The 27,822-nt window shown below is 33.4% G+C and overlaps 1 protein-coding gene across 3 annotated transcripts in view; it reads right to left on the minus strand.

Annotated features, from left to right (window-relative positions):
- Window positions 1-2,673: 2,673 nt before the first annotated feature.
- LOC136411140 (voltage-dependent T-type calcium channel subunit alpha-1G-like) overlaps window positions 2,674-27,822 on the minus strand; it is a 31,806-nt gene continuing 6,657 nt past the window's right edge. For all 3 annotated transcript variants that reach the window (XM_066393618.1, XM_066393601.1, XM_066393610.1), the window contains exons 2-3: window positions 10,276-10,652; window positions 2,674-2,900 (exon numbers count right to left, since the gene is read on the minus strand). In XM_066393618.1, coding sequence (XP_066249715.1) covers window positions 2,683-2,900; window positions 10,276-10,432 — 375 coding nt within the window. In that variant the 5' untranslated portion in view covers window positions 10,433-10,652 and the 3' untranslated portion in view covers window positions 2,674-2,682. The remainder of the gene's footprint in view (window positions 2,901-10,275; window positions 10,653-27,822) is intronic.

Raw genomic sequence — 27,822 nt, forward strand, 5'->3', positions numbered from 1 at the left:
ACTTCGCTCCAAATTTTAAGAATACTGAAATGGAAACATTTTAATAGTAACAAACAATGCCGATAATAATTTTGCAACTATCATTAAAATTAGCAAACACGCATGTAAGTCTCTAAACAGGTTTCCGAAATTACAGTCCTAAGGAGTTCCACACAATACAAGATTATTCACACCAAAGATTATTAGAAGTTCCTAGAAAACGGCATAAAACTTTAAGCGGGATTTATAAGTTCTATTACTCCCGTTGCTCGATATTCATTGTTCGTGATTACTGCAGGCACTGTTTGGGAAATAAACATATGGAATCGCAGACATCTGGGTACAAATCTTCGTTGGCATGTTGTTCGTTGTTTCGATATTTTTCGGCGTTAGTTCCCAGTGAACAAAAAGTTATTTCTTTTTGCTCATTATTCCCGCCATTGAGAAGGAGAATTAGCATCACGTGATATTAAGAACATGAAACCTCATTACATCCCCACTATTTTTTGACCTCATAACAAAACAGCTTTTCTTGCTTAGCTTGGACTTTTCGTAAAACGACTTCCTTTACTTTTTCGTTTCGAATTCCAAACTGGACTGATTGTAATGACCTGACAAAATTTGGATGATGCAGCATATGACAACTTTCCAACCAATCAAAATCCAACAACCCCAACAACAAATAATGCAACCAAAATTACTATAAATTCATCAGTACGAGAAAACCTAGCAACTTGGAAACAAAGAGAATTTATAAATTTAGTTTTAGCCTTAAATGATGTGCGCGGCTATAAAACTTTGTAAGCCCTAGTTTTAAAATAGTAACTTTTACATATTAAATATGCCGTTTCTACCAGAAGGGAGAAGCAGCTTTAGATAACCAATAGTTTTAACTTACACTCTCAGAAATAATCTGTAAGATCCCACTTTTAACCCCTCAGAACATTAGGGTAAAATCTGATTCAGCTGACAACTTTGGCATATCAAACGCCAGTTAGCGTTTACCACGTTTACCGCTAGAGATCTATCTGAGCTCGCTCAATAAAGTGCACAACAAATTTATAGTAGTTTTTCGGTAATTTTAAAGTTATGAAATATTTCAAAATTACCTCAGTCGATTGTCTCGTTTCTTCCAACCGTAGAGAAGCAAAAAATGTTAGGTATTTTCGTGCTGCAAAAATATTAAAATAACATCAAGAAGTTATATTTTAACGTAGTGATTGCGCTTAATATTGGCATTTTTATATATTTGTGTATGTTTAAATTATGTTTTTTTTTCTAAAAAAAAGCAAAATTTAAATAAAATTGTCTATATGCGAAGAAGTTTTTCACAAATTAACACCTTTGCTCAAATTAAGACGACCAACGGAGAACAATAATGCCATTTGTACTTCAGGGAAATGTAATTCGCAGTATACATGTTGCAAATTAGTGGAATGTTTATTTTATTATCTGTAGATTAACATACTTAATTTCGTACCTGTTGTAGAGAAATATACGATATTTCAGGATGTATTTTCCAAACAAATAAATGTATACCTATTTGGTACAGGAGGTTACAACAAAGATGTGCCTTCCAAAAGAAAATCATAGTATTTTTCATATGCCCCAATGAAGATGCTGAATAAAAATGGCTAGTACTTCAATTTCAAAAGATTCAACAAATAGCACTTCTGCTGGAGCACTTTTCGAGACCCGAACAGAAAATTGTCACTATCAATTTTCGTATAAAGATCAATAAAAACGAGAAAAAAGCAAACATTGGAATTAATATTCAAAGTTTAATGTGGGAATTTCCATGCTGACAGGAAAAGAAATAAATAGATATAGTATATAAAATAGTATAATAAATATAGTAATACAAACTTTTCATTTTTTTCCTCGGATCAATTAGGGCGGCACTTTCATCATTTCTAATGGTGCTCACAAAAAGCTTGTAATGATAAAAATGGCTAAATTATTTACTATATTCCATAAATAATAATTGATTAAGTATAAGAAATAGCCATGACTTAGCTAGTGGGTATAAAATTTTCCTTGAATCAATAGTTGGCGTATACGAAATTTGGGACAAAAGTTTGGAATGTAAGTACGCGGAAATTGTCACTTAATAAGGTTGTACTTTATCAAAACTTAGATAGAGTTTTTCTTGGGTTGTTACATCCAGAAAGAAAGATTTCAAATTATTAAACTTTTGTTTTCCTCTTCTTTTATTCTTTTTTTTTCTTTTTTTTTCTTTTTTATTCTTTTATTCTTCTTTAATGTTCACTATTGAACTAGTATGGAACACAATCTCCACACAAATCCAACATTGATGTTTCTACTAATTATTTTCAAAGTAACTCAAAGCTTGGTTATCAAGTTAACACAACTCAATCCTCAATAACGCACGAGTATATAAATTCATACACATATTCATACATAATTTTATGATCATAAAAAGTAACTTACCTTTCATTTTTCAAATCTCCAATTTCCCACTGCTCTTCTGCTGATTTGCATAATGATGCAACACACGTGGCCTAAACTTTATTTCAAAGTAAAATCAATATGACGTCATATTCCTATACCCTTTGAGGGTGGATGTATGCAATGACTTTAAGATCCAATTTAGCAGCATTAGCATTCTTGAAAACAAATAAAAGTGTATTCATGAAGAAAACTAATTGAAAATAGACAATATGAGTAATATAAGAAAAATCATTATTTGGTGCTCCTAAAATAGCGCTTTGTGTAAAAAGGATATGGATTTGAGATGAGAGCCAAACACCAACTTCTCGGCCTTGTGGTCTGGGACAGATATCCCAGAGCAATAGGCGCAATTCCTGGATACGGTAAATTCGGGTCGCCCTCGGTTCCAGCAGCTGATCCAGACCCGTCGGATGCTCCGGAACACGCTGAGCCCGATCCAGACTCAGATTCTGTAAATAAAAAAGAGAAATAACTTCTTGTTAATTATAATGTAACATAAGAGAATTATTATTTTTGTAAATATAAATATGGAACTGAATGCAGGCACATCATGCGATGCCGCACCCAGCATAATATCATGTCGTGTCGTTCTAAATAGGACATTGCAGGAATCTAAACCTGTATTTTGTAAAAAAATCTAAAATACGCAAGAATTCAACACTTTTCCCACCTTATTAGGTCAATGAAGATTAAAGGAATGAAAAATGCTCGATCACCTTACTTGAAGTACACCTTCAGGATATTACTTTACTGTATACATATAATGGACTAATTCTCATTTTAAAGATTCTCAAGTAGTTGCGCGAGAAAATTTCTTCAAAAATTAATAAATGCTTTTCTGTGTCTGGTAATTATAACTTAACATAACGTTACGATATAAAATCCTGCTATCTCTCCTTAGATAGAGGAAACCGTTATCGCTAATAGCGTTATCAATTAACAATATGGCATTTTTCTGAAGACATGCCAAAAACTGTCCAATATCTATTGACAAACCAATTAAATATTTACAGAAAAGAAATTATATACAGGGTGTAACAAATTTGAGTCTAAGTATGGGGATCTCGGAAACGGTAAGAGATACAATGTCGGTTAAATGGATGTAAAGTTGCGTGTTTTGGCGCACAACAAAAATCTTTTTGCGAATTTTAAAAAATCCGGTAAAAACCAAATATTTTGATTTTTTTTAACTCAAAAATCATTATTTGAAGAAAGCTGATAATGAAACATTATTAGAGCACTTTTTGTCTGGCTTTCTACTTACACCCAAGAAGAATTGAAAGTACGAAGTTTGAATATCTTACGAAGTATATCTTATAGATCAATTCACAGAACAACGAGAAAAATGATTGAAAAAGCACGCAAGTAGCTTGAGGTAAATGAACACCTTTTTGGTCAAAATGTTTAATAAAATTAGTTAACTGAGTATACATAGTATAGTATCATATTTGATTTATTTATTAATAAAATACGACTGGATCTTTATTGCTTTAACATGGCAACTCAATTCTTAGCTCCTTAAATGGAAAAAGTTTTTTAAATTTTATTCATTTAGAATCTACTAAAATACTGAAACATAATACATCACTGGAAAAGAAATTTCATGTAGATTCAAATTTTGTAAAAATCTAAGGATTCCATAAGAAAATAGTTCATGATATCTCAAAAACTAATCGTCGAGTAAAAATATCGATTGCATCAGTAGAAAGCCAGACAAAAAGTGCTCTAACAATGCTTCATTATCAGTTTTGTCCGAATAATGGTTTTCGAGTTTTTCGAGAAAAACAAAAATCCAAATTTTCGACTTTTATCGAATATTTCCGAAAGTGTTTGAACGTTTTTAATCGGCAAATGGATTATTGTTGAGCGCCAAAATACGCAACTTTGCCTCTATTTATCCGGCTTTGCATCTGTTACCATTTGCGAAATGCCCATGCATAGACTCAAATTTGTTACATCCTGTCTATAAACATTTAAAGATTTCAATATTTAAATATATAAATACTTACAGAGGAGGGACCCATGTAATGTTCGTTCCAGAGATTGACATATGTGAATCAAGGGCTTCAAAACCACATAGGAAATAAACAAATTAACTGTTCGAAATTACACGTATTTAGCGAATATTTTGCATTGTGCATTCGTAATGGATAATAATGGTCGGTTTAGCTGAAACAAAACAATCGCAAACATGAAACGACATGCATCATATTTATAGGAAGGCGGATTATTCGTTCTGTTTGTGATAGGTCGACTAAAATTTTATTTTACTGTAATATTACCAATTGTAAAACAATGAATTTGCAAAACTAACGGTATGATTTAGACATTTAAAGCACTTGAGTGGCAAAATTAACCGTAACTGTCTTTTGAAAAAAAAATGTTGAATTAGCTTCATTTTTTCGAATTTCGGTTAGTTAATAAGCTTCCCATTATTGGGATTTGATTGGAGCCCAACAATGGGAAGCTTATTTCGATTGGAGCCCAATAATGGGAAGCTTATTTGGATTAGATCCCATTGTGGAGCATAATAGGCTATCACAGTAGTTGATAGTGTACACACGTCACCAGTAGTGTAGATAGATGATAGTGTATACTCATCAGCAATATCATCAGCAGACGATTTCATACAAACTTCATCAGAATCATCAGTGGACGACAACAGCGTACACAGTAGATTAAGATCTAAGCAAATAAATTAATGTAAGTAAATGAAAAACCAAATTCAACGATCGTCGTCTCACATGGGTATACAGGTACTGCTGGTGCCCACGCACAAGTTGATCCTGTCTTACTATGGGGAATATAGTTTGATGCCTTCATAGGATATACTAGATCCTATTCACCTACGTAGACAATGCACACAAGCTTTTTCTTCACATTTCAGGATATGCCGGATATGGTGGATATGCCGTTCCAACAAATAGCTGCTGACATATTTTGGAAAATTGTGTCTTATTTAAAAAAAAAATACTACTCTTATTGCCAATAGATCTTTCTCGGGTAGCTAAATTTGTAGCTATTATTTTCCATAATATTGCTTTGGGCATTGACAAGGAAGGCATGTTGTGAGCAACCAACAAACTTCTATTTCAGGAATATAAGGACCAGGCAAAGGAGCAAGGGCCTTAATATTATTAACAAAAAAAAAACGAATTTGCCACCATATCATTTCCACTCTATTACATAAGGCAAAAAATAATCTTATTCGCCTAATACCAGCATTTTGAATCCTTGCGTTTCACCTTTCGTTTCACATTCAAGCGTTCTAGTTATTGTAAGAACGCCTCATTATTTTCTCGTTTAGGTTGAAGGGAGGGCCATTATGCCAAGAAATCCCTTTCACGTAAATCCGGGAATTTCACATCCAAAATTCAGGAAGGCGGATCCATTTTTAATGAATCGAGCCTGAAGTCGATTGAACGTCGATCAGGAATTACGAATAGGTGTTGAATACTGATTAAAATTTACTTATTATTAAGACTCATGGGATCTTTTTGATGTGGAAATTATTGTCTAGGACCTGGCTGGAACTAGACTCAATCAAAGAAGTACTCATCGCATATCTGCACTACCTAGCCACTGATCGAGCTTTTCAAAGCCCTGGAAGCCTTATGTCAACAGTTTTGTCCCTTCGTCCTCAGGATCTTCGATTTTTTATATCGTGGTTCTCTTGTATCATTTTCTCAGAGGTGCAAGACAAGAATAATTATTAAGACATTATATTCTACACGGGTTTTTGTTATGCTTAATTTTTCCCAGCTCCAGGAAATAAGGCAAATGAAGGAATGTAGACCTAAAATGGGAAAGAGAATATTTCAGGAATAGGTATTTCTTAGCGATTATCTGAAAATGGCGACATTTTGGCTCGACTTTTGAAAGCATCATTGACTGGAGTGAATAGACATTTTCTTAAAACTAAGCTTTTTCGGAGGCAGCATAACATTTTCTACTTGAGGGTTTTTCACTGGTTTTTATTATAAGAATTGGGGAACTAAGAGAACCGAAAACCTGCATGACTGCGCATAACGACCCGCGCCCATTTGACCCAAAGATTGTACTGACCAGACGGAGGATCATTCTCGAGAGATCACTTGTGCAAGGGAAATGGTTTTTGTTAATTTTTGTCCAAAGGTAATATAATTACCTACTAAGCGTTAAAATGCTGAAAATGTTTTAAGTTTTCAGATAAATGTAAAATAAACCTGTGAAAAATAACGAGGGTAAAAAACGATACCCTGCGGGAAGGTTACGTTTTGACGTCATACGGTACATGGAAATCTTTGCAACCGTAGGCAGTTTACGGCAAAATGCTCAAAACATATTTTTTAGGTAATAAAAAGATAAAGTGACTGGTAAAAATATAATTTCTTCCATAATGCTGCATTTTTACGCGTCGCGCTTCCTGACTGAAACTGAGCATACCGCCTTGTGACGTCACATCTCTGCAAGACCGTTTCACGAGCAATTTAAGTTTGATATGACTTAAAACTTCGTATCTAACATTTCAGTTAGTGCGTTGACACTCTGAGCTTTGATCAGTCACCTTAATGAACTATCTTCTGGACAAATTAAGCGGGACAGAATCACTTCTTAGACTTCTTACATATTACTACATTGCGTATCAAGAAAATATAGAAATTTCTGAGATCATTTATTAACTGAAAACATGAATCACTTTCAAAGATACATTTTTTTAAATATTCAAAAACATACATATGTGTCCCGTTTGATTTGTCCAGCAATATAGTTTTATTTGGATAGTTAAATAACACTTTTTTCATATGACGAACGATTTTCGTAGTGTGTGCATGCCTGTGGCAATTGTGCCTAAGCGAAAATATATAAGACTTCATTATGTTTATTTCAAACCCATTTATTATTTTCTAGGTACATTAGCAAATAAAACCTTCTCAGACACGCACCCGCGAACCCACGAATAATAAAGCACAATTTAATATACATGCGGTCCCAAGCTTGATGTTTAACAAATACAGAAAAAGCCCTAACTAAATCCTCCATACATCAGCTTTATGGCAACTTGACACTTCACTCTTGTTTAATCTAACAGAGTGAATGTTCTGGATTGCAAAAAGTAGTTCATTATTCCAATCCATTGTGTTATTTAACTGGTTAATTTTCAAGAAAAAAACTGTGCTCCAAAATTCAAAAATTTTTATATTGTCCTGGAATGCTTGAAAAGTGCTACATGTTGACTTTGACTCACATTTCAAAATTAAATATAATTTTTTGCTTAATTCCGTCAGTTATCTGCCTTATTTTGGGACGATTAATTTTTTCCGCTTAAAATTTCCATTTTGAATTCATGGAGTCTCCTGCGTTAACGCTAAAAATTCCAAACTTTCCTGTTCTCATTTACGTATCTAACACTCACGAAAAGGGTTTCAGATAATGTCAACAAAAATAAGCATAATAAAATTAACGGCTTCATTACTATTGTTATCTAGCCTGGATCCAACTTCTCCATTTCCCAAGTTTTTATGCCGGTAATTTATTTGTCTTGGAATGACGGCCTTCAACGATTCAAGCAGAACTCTTCCGATATGATATATCAGTTTCTGTTAGAGATAAATTAACTTTCCAGGGGAAATCAATTTCTATCAGGGTTCTGGCTCTAGAAAATATAAAAAAGTAAAAAGAAGATAAGCGAGTGAAAATAAGAATTAAAAAGTTGCTGCCAGACGTAACCTCGACTCTTATCTTGGCAGCCAATGAAATATTGCATGGCAACCATCAAAGCATAGAATAAATCAATCATTGTTTAGAACTGGAAATTCTGGTAACAATATCCTTGCTAACTTAAACATACAATATGGGACCTCAGGCAAAAATAAGTAGCATGAGAAAACACATTAAAACTTTTAGTGCTCCGATTTCAATTATTTTGACTTTTTACGATTTTACAGAAAATATATAGCCCATTAAATTACCTGACAAGCTTTAAGTGAGGATAATTAGATATTTCAATGTAAACCGCAACTTAAATCATAGATATTTTAATTCACGCCATGAAGAAAGGAATTGCTTTTAGAATCGTTTCAGAATAATTCCTTCAACCTTCCAATTTCTAGAGCTAAAATTTGCACATCCCAAATTTTCAGTGGTCTAGTTCGATTTTTCCTTTTTAGAAAGATGGAGACAGATTTGGTTTCTATTTTGAGATGAGGCGATCGAAGAGTCTACGATTTGTATATATTATAAGTAGTATATATACTATTGTATATGTAAGTTAGAAAAAGCTATTTTCATCAATTTGCATACAAAAAATCATATGGAATTAAATGAGCGGGACATAAATAAATGAAATCTATATGTTGAATGAAATGAAGTCTATAGTTATTAGCGCGAAATAAGATAAACAACCCAAGTACGTTATTTACGTATCGGCCATGTGTGGCCGACGAACATTTTTCATTACCTCACCCCCACAGATTACCTATAATTTGAATAATCCCTGTCCTTTAAAAAAAAATCTACTAGCTCATACAAACATGTACACTTTTCACCTAACTGCCTAGGCTAATAACCATAACGTCCGTTAGGGATCCTTAATGGTTATTTTCGGTTAAGAACAGTTCATCATGTCTGAGTGTGAGTGTGTGTTTTTGAGGTATGTTAAATGTAGATAACGGTACGTTTTTAATGTTAATAGCCTTAACGTTCGTTAAGGATCCTTAACGCTGTCTGTTAAGAGCATTACATTATGTCTGCCTGTGAGTGTGTGTGTTTGAGGTATGGTAATTGTAAAAAGCAGTGGTACAATGAAATAGATCTGAACGTCCCAAAGCCGATGAATGAGTAAATAATATATTGAAGGTTATAAATCAAGGCGTAGCCGAGGTTTAAGATGAGTCCGTTAACTATACAGGGTGTCCCGTAAACCTTCGACAATACTTCGCTTGATGAAAGGCCCATCCTTGAGAAGTCAGAAAATGAAAAAATAGCATTAATGAAAATTTTTTGATACGCTTTTAACCTATGACCATTGACGAAACTAATTCGGAAATTTTGCTTTTCTATATGGAGTGATGTAACAGTGATAATACGAAATATCAAGTTATGTCAGTTTTTGTCGATTTTGAAAAAAGTGTAAATATCTCGACATCTATGATATTTTCATTAATGCTATTTTTTCATTTTCTGACTTCTCAAGGATGGGCCTTTCATTAAGCGAAGTATTGTCGAAGGTTTACGGGACACCCTGTATATCGGCCGAGTATCATTTTTCCTAACATTTTTCGATCAACCACCGCAATCATTGTGTAATTCGAATCAAAAAAGATTTACCTATGATACAGCACATTCAACTTAACTATCTGGGCGAAACACCTAACTACCTCAGGTAGGTATTTTTTTTTATCTGAAGAAAATGAAGAACTTGGAAATTCTAGATGCAATTTTAAAAGAGGCATTCCGGTCAATTTAACATAATTTAATTCTGAGAGTATCACCGAAGGCATGCTGGCATATGGCATGCAACCTGCGAAATTCGATATTTTTTATGTAGTTTTAATATTTTTTAATTGTCTTTTCTAACACATTTCTTGTTCTAGTTTGTCGTGTTGTGTGTTCATTTTCATTTTGTGATTAAAATTAAGCCAACTTATAAAATACAGAAACATTGCTATTAAATATCTGTTGGCATCAATACACAAATACGAGAAAAATGTAGTAAAATGACTGCTAGCGAAGGACGCAAGGCATTTTTTAATATCGTTATCTCAAAAATCATTCATGACATACCTTGGCATCGCCCCACATTTTGAGTAAATCTTTTTTATAATAACCTTGTTGAATACTCACCATCAAGATCCGACAAAGTTGAATCTCCGCTATCAAAGACGTCCACATCCCGGCTTAAACCCACAGCAACCGAACTCCGTCGATGTATCACGCTATCCGATCCGGAACGACAATGAGTATAACCGGCACCGTTGTTATAAAACATTGCAATGGGCATTTCTTATTTGCGATGTTTATACATTATACAGTCCACTAATACAACTAGTGTCAAACAATTTTGAATCTCTACAATTTACACATATTTAGGCCAGTTTAGCCCGCTAGAGTATATTAGGTATTTTGAAGAGGGTGCGAGTCGGAGTGGAAAAATGGAAGTTTCCACATTGCTAGAATTGGATAGACACTCGGAGTCTCAATCAATGACGTGCTTCTATTATCTGAAACGAAAATGAAAGATTTAATAAAGTGTGAGGTAACAAGTAGTCATTAAGGTACAAATTTTAAATGGCGGCACATTGACACACAACTTTAAATTGGAAAAACGTGGTGCGAAGTCGTGAATTAGCAATGGATCATTGCGCCACTGGTTATGTGAAACATCTATTAATTATTTTTGCTATTCGTTTTAAACAATTATAATAAAAACTGAAAAATAATTCTAAATTTTACGCATCTATTGCCGATTGCCCAAATTTAGGTTGGCAACACTACAGAAAGATAGCCGATAATTACGCACACCATTTTTTTGACAGTTGACGTCTTAATTGTATACATCAATCATAGCCAACAGTGCAAAGAAAAAATAACTATAGCAGTATGGTAATATAGTTCATAATCAAACTACTGCTTTAAATTAGTGATAACCGATGCGAATTAGAAAAACACACACCGACTTTTATTTTAAAGCCGTAGGCTATGCACTTTCACTTTGACATTGCCAGCCATCGGCAAAAGGGTATAAAACACGACAAACAATAGACCTATGGTTTTCAACTAAATGGTAAATGATAAATACAAGGTGTTTTTAGAGATACCCACCATTGATAATACGAGACAATGAGAGGTACAACGGCGGTTAAATGAGGTGAAATTTAAATTTATTCATTATCAAAAGTTTCTCGACTTGCATAAAAGACGTTCCTGTAGCTGGAGCGGATGTTAACGATGAAAAATAAAAATAAATTGAAAAAAATGATAAATATCAGGGAAACGCTGGAAATTGTATTGTATAAAATGTGACTGTAAAACTAACAATAATTTACAATTTCTGACAGATCTAAATAGCTTCTTAACTTTGGCTAAACCGTGCTAAGTTTCTGACAGTCTATTAAAAGTTTTCCTCGCTTTTTCAGGTTCTCGAACGGAAGTTAATATAACTTCGTTTCTTAATAAACTAAACATGTACAAACAGCGATAGAGATTGATATATCATTAAAATCAATAGTAAAGTTTTTTCTGTGTACTATAAACTTAAGTGTTTTTGTCATAAAGACAAAAAAACCAAATGGTCGATGGCCTATTTCCCATATAGATATACATATTGATAAGACGGAAGGTATCTCTAAAGACGTAACGGGATCCTTAAAGGGCCTTTCATGTCATGTATTTCCTACTTTCATATAAGCTGGATAAAAGATCCGTAACTTCCCGAAGCCAAAATTAATCTTCTCATGGGCCTTTGATATAGCATGTTACGAAACGAGCATGTGAACAAGTAAATGTAAAATTAGATTAATGTATCAGACTCGTTTCGGCCAAAGTAATTAAATACTGAGTTTTCGCGACCCATTCAATTAGTTTTGCGTACTCATGGCCACGTTTGCTATTAATGTTTACCTTGTTCTAATGTTTCATCCCTCCTTTCATGCTTTATGAGTTATAACGTGGCCGATTGTTTAACGCTATACAAAATGTATAGTCAGATTTCAACTGTTAGTTAATGTGTGTGCGTTCTGCTATAATCGTTCAGCATCTCCGAAAATTTCACCAGTGGAAAAAATTCAATTAATTGTCCATTGTCACTTGAAAATTACCATTCAAACTAATTAAAATATGCTAACACACTTCAATTGTAGGTAAGCTACTATGCATTTAGCTTCCGCGTCGAAGCCGAACGTTGACGCCGTGCTCTAGCACAGTTTAACGATCCAATTTATAATTTTGAAGTTAGATTTGGCGTTGTGTTGAAAGCTAAGTTTAATTATTCATCTGTAAGTCCGTTAAATTTGCCCGAAGAGTATATCTCTCTCTTTTTGTTCATCGACAAATTTCTATCCCCTCTCTCTCTCTCTCTCTCTCTGTTTCTTTAAGCTAGCCCGGGGGACTTTAAGCCCTCACCGATGAATAACCGAAGTTTGGTCACAAAAACGTAACGCCTCATTTCCTACTTGACATTCGCGTTCATTGATTTTCGCAACAGATCAATGAAATATTGGATCGAAAATTATTCTATGCATAAAAATCATGAGCGAATTTTTCTCTATAACAGTGATAAGATCAGTGATACCACCAAACCACAGATCTGTAGGGCGCCTTCGCGTAAATTATGTTGTTCCTCCAAATGTCTTTCAATAAAAAAAAGGGAGATAAGCGTTAACGGTAGGCTTCCGTTAAGAATTATTAATGGCCTCCGTTTATTAAAATCAGTTTATCATGGAGTAACGCACATAGTTTTTTTCATGACAATGAGAGTAACTCTTAACGTGTGAGCGTAAAATGTTGTACAACAGCCGCAGGCAAGAGCAGCAATTACGTGTTAAGGAACTTTCATATGAGTTATGTACACTATTTTTCCACAGCCATGGACGATAAACAAAAAAAACCAAAAGAAAAATTTTTACATCATTGAGACTGGAATCCGAGTCAGCTCACTCTGGAAATCCGATACTGCTTCGATTTCATCAATGTAAATTTGCGCATGCTTCATAACGGTCGAATAAAAAATACTTTTGATACTTGTGCGTTAGAAATGTCTAACACACACGTGTGTTTGCATTTCTTTAACGTGTTACTTTAACTATTAATATTTGTTGTTGAGAGAAAATTTCCACTGTTAGCTATAAAAGAAAAAAATTATTTATCCGACGTATCAAGTTCAAACACCTTCTTTAATTAAATTTCTCTTAACTTTAAGTTGATCTCTGCTACCTTTTAATGGTTAAGTATATCAAATTTATAGGCGCGCATCGATGTAAATTCCTATAACCTGAGCCTAATCGGCATTCCCCTAAACGCTTCTGTGGATGCTTAAACGGGAATTTCAAAATTGTGGATAAATACCTAATTCTACAAGCTTATTTAGTTCGACATATTTGCGGCTATGTTGAGGATTAAAAGCAGCCTCATATCTGGTTTCCATAGTGCTGCTCTATATACCAAAGTGGCATGGAATAATGCATGCAAAGGCTATTAAGAATTATTTTCAATTATTTGTATGCACAGGGCTGTTCCTTATACGTTGACAAATCTATCAAAAATTAAGTAGATCTATTGTTTAGATATTAATACACTCGTTCGTTAAAGAACTATTCCGAAACTTCAATACTAAACTTCCAGCATTCTTGTCAAGCTATGAGGAACCACCCGGCATAATAGAGGTTCCACTCATTTTAATTAAAATTATTTTTCTCGGATTAATACCATCTTCCCTTTGTCTTTTATTGTGTTTTATCGTCACTAATTTAAAAGCAATCTTTTCTATAGTTAAAGATAATATGAAATTCGGGCCCGTCTATAAAGAGCAGTTAGGTGGAAGATGCGTTTATGAATAAAACCGATAATTAATGTGGAAAGAACACGCTCGACGATGAATTACCAAACTCCTTCAAGAAACTCAGGTTCTAATAATTAATTAAGAAATTTGTTCCACAAAGTACGATCTGATTATAAACTGGGAAGTATGGAAGGCAAATCAGTTTTATATAGGGTGAGTTAGAAAAACTAGACAAACATTAAACTGGAGATATTAATCATCAAAATATTGTGACTGAGCTCAACATGGTTAATACCAATGTCACTGGTTTAAGAGATGCAGTGTTGGTATAAGCCATGTTGAGCTCAATCACAATATTTTGATGACTAGCATCTCCAGTTTAGTGTTGCCGCATTTTTTCTGACTCACCTTGTAGATATCCACATATAAAAAAATCAAACACGACAAATCTTTCAATAGCAATCCAGCAACAGCTTCTGAAAAAATCTTGTTAAGTGCAGATGTTTAACCGAAGTGTTGAACTTAATCCTGGCTTTAAACTGTTTAAATTTAAACTCGTACTGTTACTGAAAGGTTGAAAGGGCTGAAAGTTGCCATGTTAATTAATAGATGCGAAATTTAAAGCCGCTTTGATACTCGTTTACACGGTTTTGTTGTATACATAGAACAAGGAAATGTGATGTATTCAGTAGTAAAAAGGCGTTACAAGGTTGCCAATGTTGAATAAAAAATAAATATTGCTTTCATCTAAATCCTAGAACATCCATTAACATTTTATACGGTCTTTTGGCCCATTTTCTTCAACAAAGTTTCCTCTCCAAATGAAAAAGTAGCCCGTATAAAGCAAAACGTATTTCAAATGGGTATATAATGAGCCATAATGGGCTTTCCCTTGCCGTATATTTAAAACGCAAACTTTTCCCTTTTCCAACCTGGTTTAATACTAACGTTGCCTGCCTTGTAAATGAAACAATAACTTCTAACTTGCAAAGCCCGCTCAAAAGGAACCTCTAAATCTTCCCGTTTTCAACAGTTTGAATATTCAGTTTCTCATTTCAGTCTTAATCTTTTATCCGAATTAAACTTTTTATGTATAAACTTGTGCTTTAGATTAAAAAGTGCAGGATTTCTTTTGCCTACATTTTTTCAGCTTTGTAAACTTTATGTCATTAAAATAGTATATTTTATTACACGCCCAGAAAATAATATTTTTCCGCGCGCGTGTCAAGTTCCCATGCAAACGTAACAGTTTCCTGTTTGTTTCGGGACACCCTGTACATGCGAAATCCTCGATAAACGCCCAGTTTGAAAAGCAAAATTTATACTAAATTTAACTATGAGTTTAGTCCTTTATCGAAAATGGCCGAATTAGGAATAAAAAGAGTTTCTCAAATTAAGTATAAAACAACAGGATCGTGCCTTTAAACGATGAGGTTGATCATAGTTTCTCCAAGACAAAACGTTAAATAAAAAAAATTAATGACCTAATTAAAATATATCAAGTCACGGGCAAACCTGAATGCTATTGGTGGGAACATTTTCGGCCCCCTGTACCTTTTCCTGGATCTATTGAATTAGCCAATTTATAGCAAACGTAAAATTAACATCATGCGGCCTCAGTTTTATCAAAAGAATCGTCGAGTTCCTGTTTCCGATTTTAAATGGGAAACATCGGTAAATATGTACTGCCCTAAGATACATCAGTTTTGGTTTGTAGAATATTTGGTTAGGATGGGTTGTGGATCAGTAAGTTATCAGCGAACCTTATAGTACGATCCAGTTATAAAAAATAACTAACATATTGAAAATGTGGATGGTAGAGAGAACGAGAAGTGTTCCCATTAAGAGGATGATAAAGGGTCTCATTTTTAGAAACACGTTAATGGGAATATAGATCCACGAAAGCTTCATTATCGATATACAAAGTGTTAAGGAAGATTTTTTTCTTTCTATTTACAGTGCATGATGTTGTTGAAATATTTAACTCAAATTCAAATTACTTAGGATTATTTTTGTTAAGTTTTGAGGGGTTTAAAATGTTGTCCCGTTGACGTAATGGTAGAACTTCAGCTTTGTTATGCATACTATATAAGATGTTCTTAAATATCATTTACATACTAAAGGAGGTAATTCTTTAGCTTATTTCGTAACTAAAACTTGATATAAACATAGGTCCGCAAACGCTTCGTTACCTATCTACAGAATGTTCAAATTTTTAAAAAAATTTAGTTTTTTTTTATAGCTCCCGCAGTTTTTGAAATATTTAGCTGAAATTTGGGATATAGTTTACTCTATAAAACTTACATCACTTCGCATGTCAAATGCTTTTGATAATATAGAGGGTGGTATTTTTTCAGGAGTCATGCCCTTTTTTCTTCCCTTAAATTTTTTCGCGGTGCGCGACTGGTAGAATTTAAAATGCAAAATAACTTTTTTATTTTGTTTAGAAAATTTTTGGTCTCTTGTAGTTTTTTCGTATCTGTATCGATGATCGACACATGTTTATATGACTTACTGAACTTAAAATAAGGTAATCTGTCGAATACCAGAGTCCTACTAGTATAAACTGTCTTAGCCTGTATATGAGTATATGTATAAAGAATAGTGGCAACTCGGATATATTGAATGGGACACATCCTGTATATTATTTCATTTTTAGTTTCTCTATTTCTTTTTGATACTTTATGAATGAAGAAATGAAGAGATAGAGATCGGCTCGAAAATCTTTATTTGTAAAAGTTTTCAAAACATTAATTAATTTTTTTATTTGTTGTTCAAAATAAAGCGATGAGAAAAGCTCTGTTACAACTTGATTTGAATTCAAAAAAATCAGAAATTTTGTAGATTGTTTCGGAAAGATCCACGAAATTGCCCCATGCAGAAAAAGTGAATCCACCTTGTACAAAGTGGCTCAAAACTAATATTTTCATGGTTAGATACTAAAGCTGTTTAAAATGCGTTTCTTTAAATAGAACACCCTGCATATTGGCAAATGCTCTAAGAGACAAATAAATTTCCTTTAAAACGATGTAGCATGCTCGAATCTCTGGTGAAGCTGCCACTTCCAAATTGAACGAACAAAATACAGTGGCTCAAATCCAGGTCAGGGGCGTAGACAATAAATTAAATTTTATGACGATGCAGCAAAGCAAGTCACAAAATTTGTTTTGGTCACACTGTTACCGTTAAAACGAAAGAAAAGAGGTTTGTAATCCAATGCATTAAACCGCAATTTATGAACCTCATGGTAACGTCCAAGTTAAAGAGCTTATATCAAAGTCCTGCTCACTAGTTCATTAGCATAATCACAATTTCAATGGTTTTAACATGACTTCATAACTAACCGTGCAAACCGGCCAGCGCTGCTATTTAATTAAAATTCGGTGCTTACCACTTCTGCACCAAAAATGCTGAATGGGACATATTGAAATAGTTAAAGAGCACTTCCATTTGTTGAAATGATGATCTCAAACCAAAACGTTCTCTTAAAACTCATTTAAATTGTTTGTAGAGTCTAAGTAAACACAGTTAACCTTTCAAATAGAGTCTAAGTAAATACCGTTAACCTTTTAAATTAACAGCGCCCTCTAGTTTCAAACATAAAGGAAAACCGACCAAAGGAAAAACTACCTACGGGAAAATGACAAAACGAGCAAATATATTTAAATTAGATTCACCCGAGCACTTTGTGATGCGAAATTTTCATGTCGTTCGTTGTTCTTTAGCCGAGATTATTTTATAATGGCAACAAAGCTGTTGATTTTAATAAGAAATTATTGTTTATTTTTCTTGAAAATTGTTGTAGCTGCAACGAATTATCATAACTTGCACCTGAAATATTATTATAAATAAAGTGATGATTGTGAGTACTCAGTATGATTGCTCAACAGTACTCCCCACCACTACATTTAGTTACTCTCAATTTATGAGTGGATCTAAAAGACGTTGCTTCGTAGGCGTAAATGTTACGTATAATTGGCATTTGTATTGTAAAACAGTTTTATTACTCACAATTTATTACTTATTTTTTACCTTTCGTAAATTTTACTTATAATTAGTAATAACTATAAAATTTTATTTGCGTAAATGTATGTTTTTTTTCTTTTTAACTGTTTTTTAATTGTTTGCATAACAATATGCCAAAAAGAAAATTTCTAAGTTCAGAACAAACGTTAATTGCATCGTTCTACTGACGATATTATTGCCAAGTAGAGATACATTGCGGAATAAATAGAAGAAATAGAGGAAGAGGAATATAACAAAAATATGCAAAATTTATGGGGCGATAAGAAAAAAGACAATATTATTCTTAATTTATCTGACCCCAAAAGGAAAAAAAGCTTTTTACTGAATTTTATTCGGAAAAAATGGTTCTAAATGCTCTAAAAATGCCGTATCTGAAACTTCCTCCTTTTAGATGAGACACTTTGTATGTTTTGAACGAGTTTAGGGTTGTACGGAAAGAAAGTATTAAAGTTGTAATATTATGGGAAAAGGTATGAAAATTTAAAGCATTGTTCTAGTTTTGGTAAAAAAAGTGTTAACTTTCTAATTAATGATGTGGAATTAATGAAGTGGAAACAGATACACACACATTTTGTAGTTCCGAGAATAATTCGAACCATTAATAACAGAAGATGAATTCTACCTATATGAGCAACAATAGATTTGAATTCAAATTTCTAACTTTTTTCAGTTCTCTTCATCATACAGCCAAATTGCAACATTCGTGAACATGAAACTGATTGGAAAATGCTACTTTTCTGTCGCTCATCAAATATTCCGGGAGCTCGATTCACTCGTTTGGCAGAATCCAACTCATTAGACAAGACAATATATTTTCTACATGGTCGCACGAATTCTGTCAATTTCGTAAAGTTATTGACTAGTAACTCGATATATTATTTAATCATATTTTCTGACATGCCCACACATTTCCGCACATTTTGCAAGTTATTTACTTAATTTGTTCATCACATTTCCGCCAGCGGTTTGCCCCTGCTCTTGCCGCAATTACTTAAAATTTTATACATATGGGATAAAAATGTGTTTAGAATTTATTAATTAAGACATTTTAAAGCGCTTATAAATAAACAGTTTATTGTTTTTGTCTCACTAATTGCTTGTTTTCAAATAATCAAGACATAATAAACGCACCGCTATCCACCCACGTAAAATTCACATTTTGTTGGCGTAACAGTGATTAGTCCATGCTTAATAAATACCAACACTTCCTACAAAACCTTTTATTACTGTCTACTGGAATTCTGAAACTTTTCATTCTAACCATTTAACATCCTGTTTCATCCGGCCTTGATTAGCAAAGTATAATCGTCCATTATAAATTATTAATGCAGTCCAAAAACTCAGCTTAAATATCGCTCTGGCATTAATAATCCAAAGAAAAGATTTCCTTCAGCAATATTTAATCCATATGGATTTATTCCTCGTGGAAACCGAAATAAGAAATCCCAGTGGAAACGCAAAAGAAGTCCTTAATGCTTTGCTAACAGACGTCATGATTTGGCTCTCTTATTCTCAGAGCTTATTGGAAATTAGCAGTAGTGACATAGTGTTAGTTAATGTGTGTATCAATTTAATTGTGGACATTTTGTAAATCATATCACATCAAGGGAAAAAGCTGTAGAGCACGTATCCCGTTGAGTTAATAATGAAGACCGTTAGTTCAGATTAGATCAGGTTGTCCTGTTCGCTGTCCAATGGATATTGACCAGACTCGTGTTTTTTCGTGTTGATTTTACTTACATGTTTGGGAATTTAAACAGCATCTTGAGCGGCACTCCGTGAACTCAACGTGCTGCGCATATTTTAAATGCATGGGAACATATACTGGGTGTCTCGAAAATGTATGACACACCTACATAATTTTTTTACGGCTCACCCTCCATGCTATTATCTCCTCTGGTTGCAATTTTTATTATACATGTTCTACACGTATTTTCAACAATTTTTGAAATAGTGGAGTATAAAATGTATTCAAAGAAAAAGGGTTGTTATTTCCAAAGTACCTGAAGTATTGAAATATCGGTTGGCACTCTCCCAACTCAGTTTCACAACATAAAAGATTTTTATGTCCGGCGGCTTTTCTGAAACACCCGATATACTGCGAAGCGTAAACTACAGTAACTTTAGGATGCCTTCTACAATTTTTTGGAATAAAATATAAAGATAATTAGAAATATTCTAACCTGAACTAACCTGAATCAATCTATTTGCATGTGCATCACCGCAGTAAGTTTTCTTTGAAATTTTCACTTTTTTCACTTTTTACTTTTTAATTTGTCTTTAATGTCAATAACCTCTTTAATAAATAATAATAACATTAATTCAGCAACAGTACACAAGAAAATAATTTTCAAAACTCCCATAAATAATTATTTTTTTTACGTTTCTTTGGAATAATTTCTTAAATTATAAAAATAACAATAAAATATTAAAAATAATCTGTTAACTTCACAATAGAAAAAAGAATACGGCGTGTAAAACAAATGTTTATCTAATACGGGTATAAATATAAAATAACACGCCCTATCTCCTTGATAGTTCGGATTTATCATGTCCATTTCATATAAATAGCCAAAACAGACAGAATCATTACGAAAGTAAATAGAATTCATAGCATTTATTTGTCTAGTCCAAATAACTATTAAAAAGTAGTTTCTTTAGAGTTTGACTGAAATTCACATTGCAACACAAAAATAAGGTCGCAATGCATAAGTTGTAGAATTTGCCCTATTAAAATTATTCCATTAAGATGATAAAATCGAAGCAAACTGCGGTAAACTCTTAATTTGCTTTAAAACTAAATATAACATAAATAGAACATCAAAAATCATCCCTTACACGCTCCACATCCCATACTCGCTTTATCACAAATCAATCTTTCAAGCTGTTGGCAGAATTGAACGCTCGATTAGGTTTTAGAGGGATTAATAATTTGTACTGTTATAGTTTTTTTCCACATTACTAAGTTTGTTCAGTTCAATTCAATAATGTTTGTGTAGAGTGCCTAAGTAGCCTGCCAAAATATATAATTATAATATAAAAATATAATTATATATATTAATAATATATAATTTATACTTCTTTATACATACAGTGTGACCCACTTAAGAGCGGGACACCCCTGTAAAATTTTTATTTGTGGTTCGATTTTGATCATTTTTTTATATGTTGTAGGGCATCAAAAACTCTATTTTGTGACAAGTTCTTGTTACGCTCGCTTAAAATCTAAGGTCTACTTTGCCCCTTTCTTATGACGAAATTTTAAGAAAAGACATTAGGGAATTTTTTATTTTAAATTTAGCTTCAGTAATAACTTTAGAATTATTCAAAATGGCTGTATTTCAAATTTCGTTAAAAAATGTTTATCCATAAAAAAGTTGTAGAGCAATCCAATTTTAAATTTATTGAACCATCTGGATGTAATAATTTTTGGTCAAGTTGGCTGAGTACGGATCCAATAAACATAGTTAAGTCACTTGTTTTATCCTTGTCATTAAATACAATGCAATTGTCTTTTTGTAAATAAATAAACCAGTTCTTGGTGGTTTAGAAGAAAATTTAACTGTTTTTGATTGAAGAAAAAGTTCAGATATGAATAATCAATTAACTTTAAGGGAAAAAATTGAAATAGTGCGTCTTTCTGGTGACAATGACAGAAGTGTAAAGGAAGTGACTAGAATATTTAACACAAGATATCCTAATCGACGTCCGATTACTAAAAGTACAGTGAATCGAATAAATCGTACATTTAATGAAACTGGAGCCGTTGATAGATATTTGTTAAAAAACAACCGTCCTGGAAATAGAAATGAAGGTGATACAGAAATCGCAATTTTAAATTATTTTACTAATAACCCACATGCTACATTAAGAATAGCAAGTTTAGATTTAAATGTACCGAGGGAAAAGATTCGTCGATGCCTGAAAAAGAATAAAATTAAGCCATTTAAACCAAAATTTCTGCATACTTTGGAGGAAGGAGACAAGAACAGAAGATTGGAATTTTGTTTGTGGGCGCAAGGGGAGTATCAAGATAACAACAATTTTCTAAAATGTATTCTATTTAGTGACGAAGCTACATTTACTACTAACGGGATAGTTTCTTCACAGAATTGTAGATTTTGGTCTCATGAAAATCCACGCTGGATTATCAACTGCAAAAGTCAATATTCCCAAAAAGTAAATGTTTGGTGTGGAATAATCTATGACAAACTTATCGGTCCATTTTTTCTTGAGGGCAATATGAATTCTGCAAGTTTTTTAGAACTATTGAGAAATGAATTATCCAATGCGATTGACAATCTTCCACTATTATACACAAGTAACATGTACTTTCAACTTGATGGAAGTCCTATACATAACGCGAAAATTGTTCGGCAGTGGCTAAATACAAACTTTCCCAATCAATGGATCGGACGGAATAGTCCATTAATACAATGGCCACCCAGATCACCGGACCTGACCCCTTTAGATTTCTTTTTGTGGGGTACTCTTGGGCAAAAAGTATATAAAAACCGCCCCAGAAATAGAGAAGAACTATGCATAAGGTTGAGACGCGCCTGTGAAGAAATTACTCCCTTATCTCTCAGAAAAGTAATGAGTAATACTAGAAGAAGATACGAGAAATGTATCCAGTTGAACGGTAGCTTAATCGAAGCAAGTGTTTTTTAAAATGAATTAAATCTCTTTTCGTTACAATTTTTTTTTCACATTGAATCATTAATTAATTTAAATTAAATAAAATTTAATTGTTCTACAACTTTTTTATGGATAAACATTTTTTAACGAAATTTGAAATACAGCCATTTTGAATAATTCTAAAGTTATTACTGAAGCTAAATTTAAAATAAAAAATTCCCTAATGTCTTTTCTTAAAATTTCGTCATAAGAAAGGGGCAAAGTAGACCTTAGATTTTAAGCGAGCGTAACAAGAACTTGTCACAAAATAGAGTTTTTGATGCCCTACAACATATAAAAAAATGATCAAAATCGAACCACAAATAAAAATTTTACAGGGGTGTCCCGCTCTTAAGTGGGTCACACTGTATATTAATTATAAGTAAATTTTTTAACTCATTACAAACAAAAATGTATTCCTCTTCCTAAAAACTACAAAAGAGTTTTTCTTATTAAAAAAATCTAAATTTTAATTCATTTTGGTTAAACCACATGTTGCAGAAAGAAAATGAACTACGTCTTTTGAATCTATTCGAGGAAACCTATCAAACACCATTTACGCTTTTTTCGAATTCCGAATAACCATTTTATACGAACTATTTTCTAAAGGGATCAAAAAAACATCTTTTTAAAAGCTTCCTATATGGGGTGATTTTAAATCACTGGATCTTTTTAACCATCTTAATAATGTGTTTTATATGGAAAAATAATGTAAAATACGATAAGCGTTTCATATGGTCATAGAAATTACGTATTTTTTGTCTTCTAACGCCCGCATAGTAACCATATACGTTTAAAGGGGCAGATAGCAACTCTTTTTTGTCAAAATTTTGAGGTTTTTTCTGCGATTAAATAATAAATTCATAGTTCATGTATTCAATAATTCGAAAATCAGAAAATAAAATTAAGAGGAAAAAGAAGTAAAGAAAAAACAAAAGAATGAAAAAATATACACATATGTGTGTGAATAAGGTTTTTTCTTAGAATGTACATTGCTCCATTGGGAAAGTAATCGCTAAAGACTTTTCTTGCAACAAATATTTACATCCCCATGAGTGCTGCTAAATTGCAAATCAATCAATTCTAAAATAAATTATCTGAAGCTAAACTCCCTAACAGATATTTAATGATTGATGTGTTTTACCTTTGTCAATGTTTGTGCCTGGGCTTTATTAATATATTTCATGGTTTCCACAGGCGCAGGTAATCTACTCCTGATACATTATATATCGTTAATTCAATGAAAATTGGTTTAAAACATAATTCAGCTTGCTTCATCAAGTATTAACCGATGAACGAACGGGATAGAACTTGCTAAATTTTCAATAAACAATAAATAGCAATCCCATCGCTCTTCAAAAACATAGCAAAAATAGAACTGACAACATCGGATACATCGGATATCGATAAAGTAAATTCTCTGTAGAATTTAAACCAAAACTAATTTTATTTACAATATTCGAAAGATTTATATACCCTTTTCTAAACATTTACACCTTGCGCTCGTCATATACTTAAAATTTTCAGGTTGAATCAGCCCATTCCTTCTTGATAAATAAAATTAGTAAAAATATGGTTGAAAAAGAGTTCTAATATTCAAAACTTTTCCTATGACCTGCTTCAGACAGTTTTACCTTCAAAAGCGTAAAAAATAGAATTTATGGAACCTTCAAAGGTTAAGAGTAGTTATCCATACGGGCAACGTTGACGATTACGGATACGGGTTATCAAATTTGATCTTTTTTTCCTTTCTATTCTGAATCTCAAAAGCAACAACAAACTAGAAAGTTAGTTTCTTATGCTTCAATTTATAGGGAAAAAATGTAATCACTTAATAGGAACAGTTAAAATTAACCACAACCATAATGCGCTTGCGTGCAATAACCACGACGTTATCGAAGTTCTATACATGCGTAATTTACCGATTAAATTACGCTTAACGATCAGTAGCGCGCCGACGCAGAGATCTGCGCGCGAACAGTTAACAATAACGTGATTATTGGGGTTCTAAGAGGTGTCTTGGTATTGAAAGAGAGCACGTCCAAATGGATCTTCTATTAAGATTTTGAGACCGCAGTCATCGAGTTTTGTGGCCTGCAGTTCTATAAAAAATCGTGACCAGAATCTGGCAGGGTACATAAGAATATAATGGACTATTACACAATCCAACTTATATTGCCTTTTCTATTAGTAAATTTAGGTGCAGAGTTGTTCTAAGCAAGAGATTACCCCAGGCTCTAAAGCGCAAAATGGGTACGCGGAAAGGACGTATGTTGCGATTCAATTTTGAGGCCACATTGTGATGTTGCCATTAGAGATCCCATAGAGCTTCCCTGCTCATAAAACTATCTGGAATTTTTGTCAATTTGACAAGTCCAAAGTCTAGAATGCCTGGAAATAGGTTTTAATTTAAATCGAGTGTGAAAAGTCGGCAAATGCTGCCGTTTATTCGCTCCGAAGAGATCGGAAAGGTCACGGGGATTTCCGGACAAGTACTCAGGTTTTCCCATAGAAGCAGCTATTCTCTCTCATTTGTTAATAGTTCGCTTCTATTTTTGCATTTACTCAACTAAAAACCTAATTGGTGCATAAAACCTCAAGATTTAGAAATTATCTGCTTCGTGATATAGCGTTTTTGTCATGTGGCAGTATGACCTGGATGGGCGAATATATGGAAAACTGAAGTGCAAGCTGTGCTCTGTGTTCAAATCTTTGTATACCTGGAGGGGATTCACAGAAAAAATTGTGTTATCAAAACTCGTGTTTCTCTATAAAACCTCCATTCATTCCAATATAATGAGAGCGCGTCTCAGAAGCATAAAATACTGGATAATGTGTTAATTTGCAATCTTAAGCATGAGTCCCATGCATGAAAATAATCTTCCCCAGTTGACTTGAAAAAATCATTTCATATGGTATTTGGTGTTCCTACTGAGCGCATTCTCATTCGGAGCAAATTGTTTAACTGTGGGCTTTTGGGGCACTACGTAAAATCGTAGATCAACTAAAGGGTGATCATTAACAAACTCAATGAGGTGTTGAAATGAAGGAATATATTGAAAAAATTCATCTGCTATCACTTATCAGTCAGACATTTGATGGTAAATCGGACAGACCTCCGTGGAACATTGTTAAATCAAAATAACATTAACATTAATATTCAGTTAAAATTTTTTCAGGTTTTTTGAGTAGAAATAAATGTTCTTTTTGGAATGTGATCACTGCATTAACTTGCATATTCAACTGAGTTAATAAAGGTTTCTAAAATATTGATTTTATAATTGGAAAGCACTCCGACCTATAAATTGCATAAACATAGATCGGCCTACCGATATACTTATGTAGGTATTTGTTTACGTTCGACTTGTTCTGTTTATTTCTTTTCACCTTTGAGATGAAATTCAGTGTATTGGGCGATTACGGCTTGCCACCATAAACGTGCCAATTTCAAAGTCAGTGTCAGACATGTTCACTTGGGAAACCCAGATGCATTCAAATGTACTACCAACGGGACAGGAATCGTTTACAATTGTATTTATGCTTTTAAATGCTTATTTGTAACTTTCCATTTGAAGAAATAATAATTCGCCACAAAAAAGGCAGAGCGATCTGATGACGATGATAAAAAGCGAGTTACATCCAGATGGTTTCAATGCGGATATTGAACTTTCAGTTAAAAATGTAACGATTGTGCTCCAGTTTTTAGAAAACATGTCTTTTCCATTCCAACAGCGGCCTACGCGCGAGCTTATTTTTTAATTTTTTGCGATTAAAAAAAACGATTTAAAAAAAAGGGAAAAAATGGCCACGACACTGTAAAAAATCCGCACTAATAAGAAAAACAGAGCAACACAATAGTATCAGTTCGGAAAAGAATTTATGCGTAACAAAATATTGTTGGGTGTCATATTAGCAGAGCATAGAAATGTCGCCTCAAAATCAAAGGAATAAGATTCAGGCTTTCATAGACATACAAGAAAACACCATCCCGTAACGAGGATAGACGTTACTGCGTAACAGCGTCACTCAACACTGTATCGCAACGTAACACCGAAGCGTTCCATCAATCATAGGTATTTGGTTATCACATCAAAGAAACCGCGCTAATGTGGCACACGTTTTTGCTAGTCGGAGCGGATCTCCGTAGCATAACCCAAAGCGTGCGTATCATCTGCGTGATGTGACCTCGAAATACCGACAAAGCTGGGACGTTGTTACGCGGGGCTACCGTCCATATTTGAAGCGACACTGTAGAGCTAAATATTTTAAATAAAGGTTTCATAAAGCACCATGGCACATTCAAATTTTTTATTAGATGATTACGTTATGTGTTAGAATAATTACAGTGCCATTGTAACGTTGTCCTACTCGACACTTATCCCACAGACAGAGATGGGTTATAAGCTACTTAACTTCTGTCATCTGCCATGTTTCAGTCACTGTCATCGGGTTCGAATTTGTGAAATAAGTTGCTCACATACCTCCCCCAATATCTATCACAGTTAAAGTTTCACGACTAGAGACACGAAAGTTAAAATTACGGGATACTCATCTCTAGAAGCGAAAACTATGTTTTCGGTTAGGACAAAATATGGTGAAATTTGTGTTTTTTACAGAGTCGTGAAAAAGAGGTTTTCAATGTTGTTCATTCATGGAAAGTAGTTAATACCCCACCCCAGTAAGCTCATACGCATTCAATATAATTGAAGCTTTATATGCAAGCGAATTACGAAAATCCTTTATGACATCATTTGAGATATCCATTCTGTCGCTGACTATTTCATAGGTCGTAAACATGGAAATTTACCATTCATTCGAAGATAATAATAATAAAAATAGGAAAGAAGAGTATACAATCATGAGCTCTCATAAAGCGAGCATTTATTCATGGAAAATCTAATGTAAAATAGACATAACCCTACAGGCATTTATGGGCAGTTTTGTCGGTCGTCATTTCGACAAAAAAGAAACGAAACTCCTGAGTTGAAAGTTCTCATAATGCCGCTTAAAACTCCAGTGGAAATAAAATACTGGAAAATATCGCCCTCGGAACTTTCGTCATATTGTCGCCAGATCTCATTAAAGCAACGTAACAAATGAATTCAGATTTCGATTGAGGTTCCGGACTCCGGATGTTTGTTTTTTTTTAATATTTTATTAACATTTACAACATATTTTGCTCCTTATCGTAT

The sequence above is a fragment of the Euwallacea similis genome, chromosome 1, assembly GCF_039881205.1.
Source record: "Euwallacea similis isolate ESF13 chromosome 1, ESF131.1, whole genome shotgun sequence".
NCBI lineage: Eukaryota > Metazoa > Arthropoda > Insecta > Coleoptera > Curculionidae > Euwallacea > Euwallacea similis.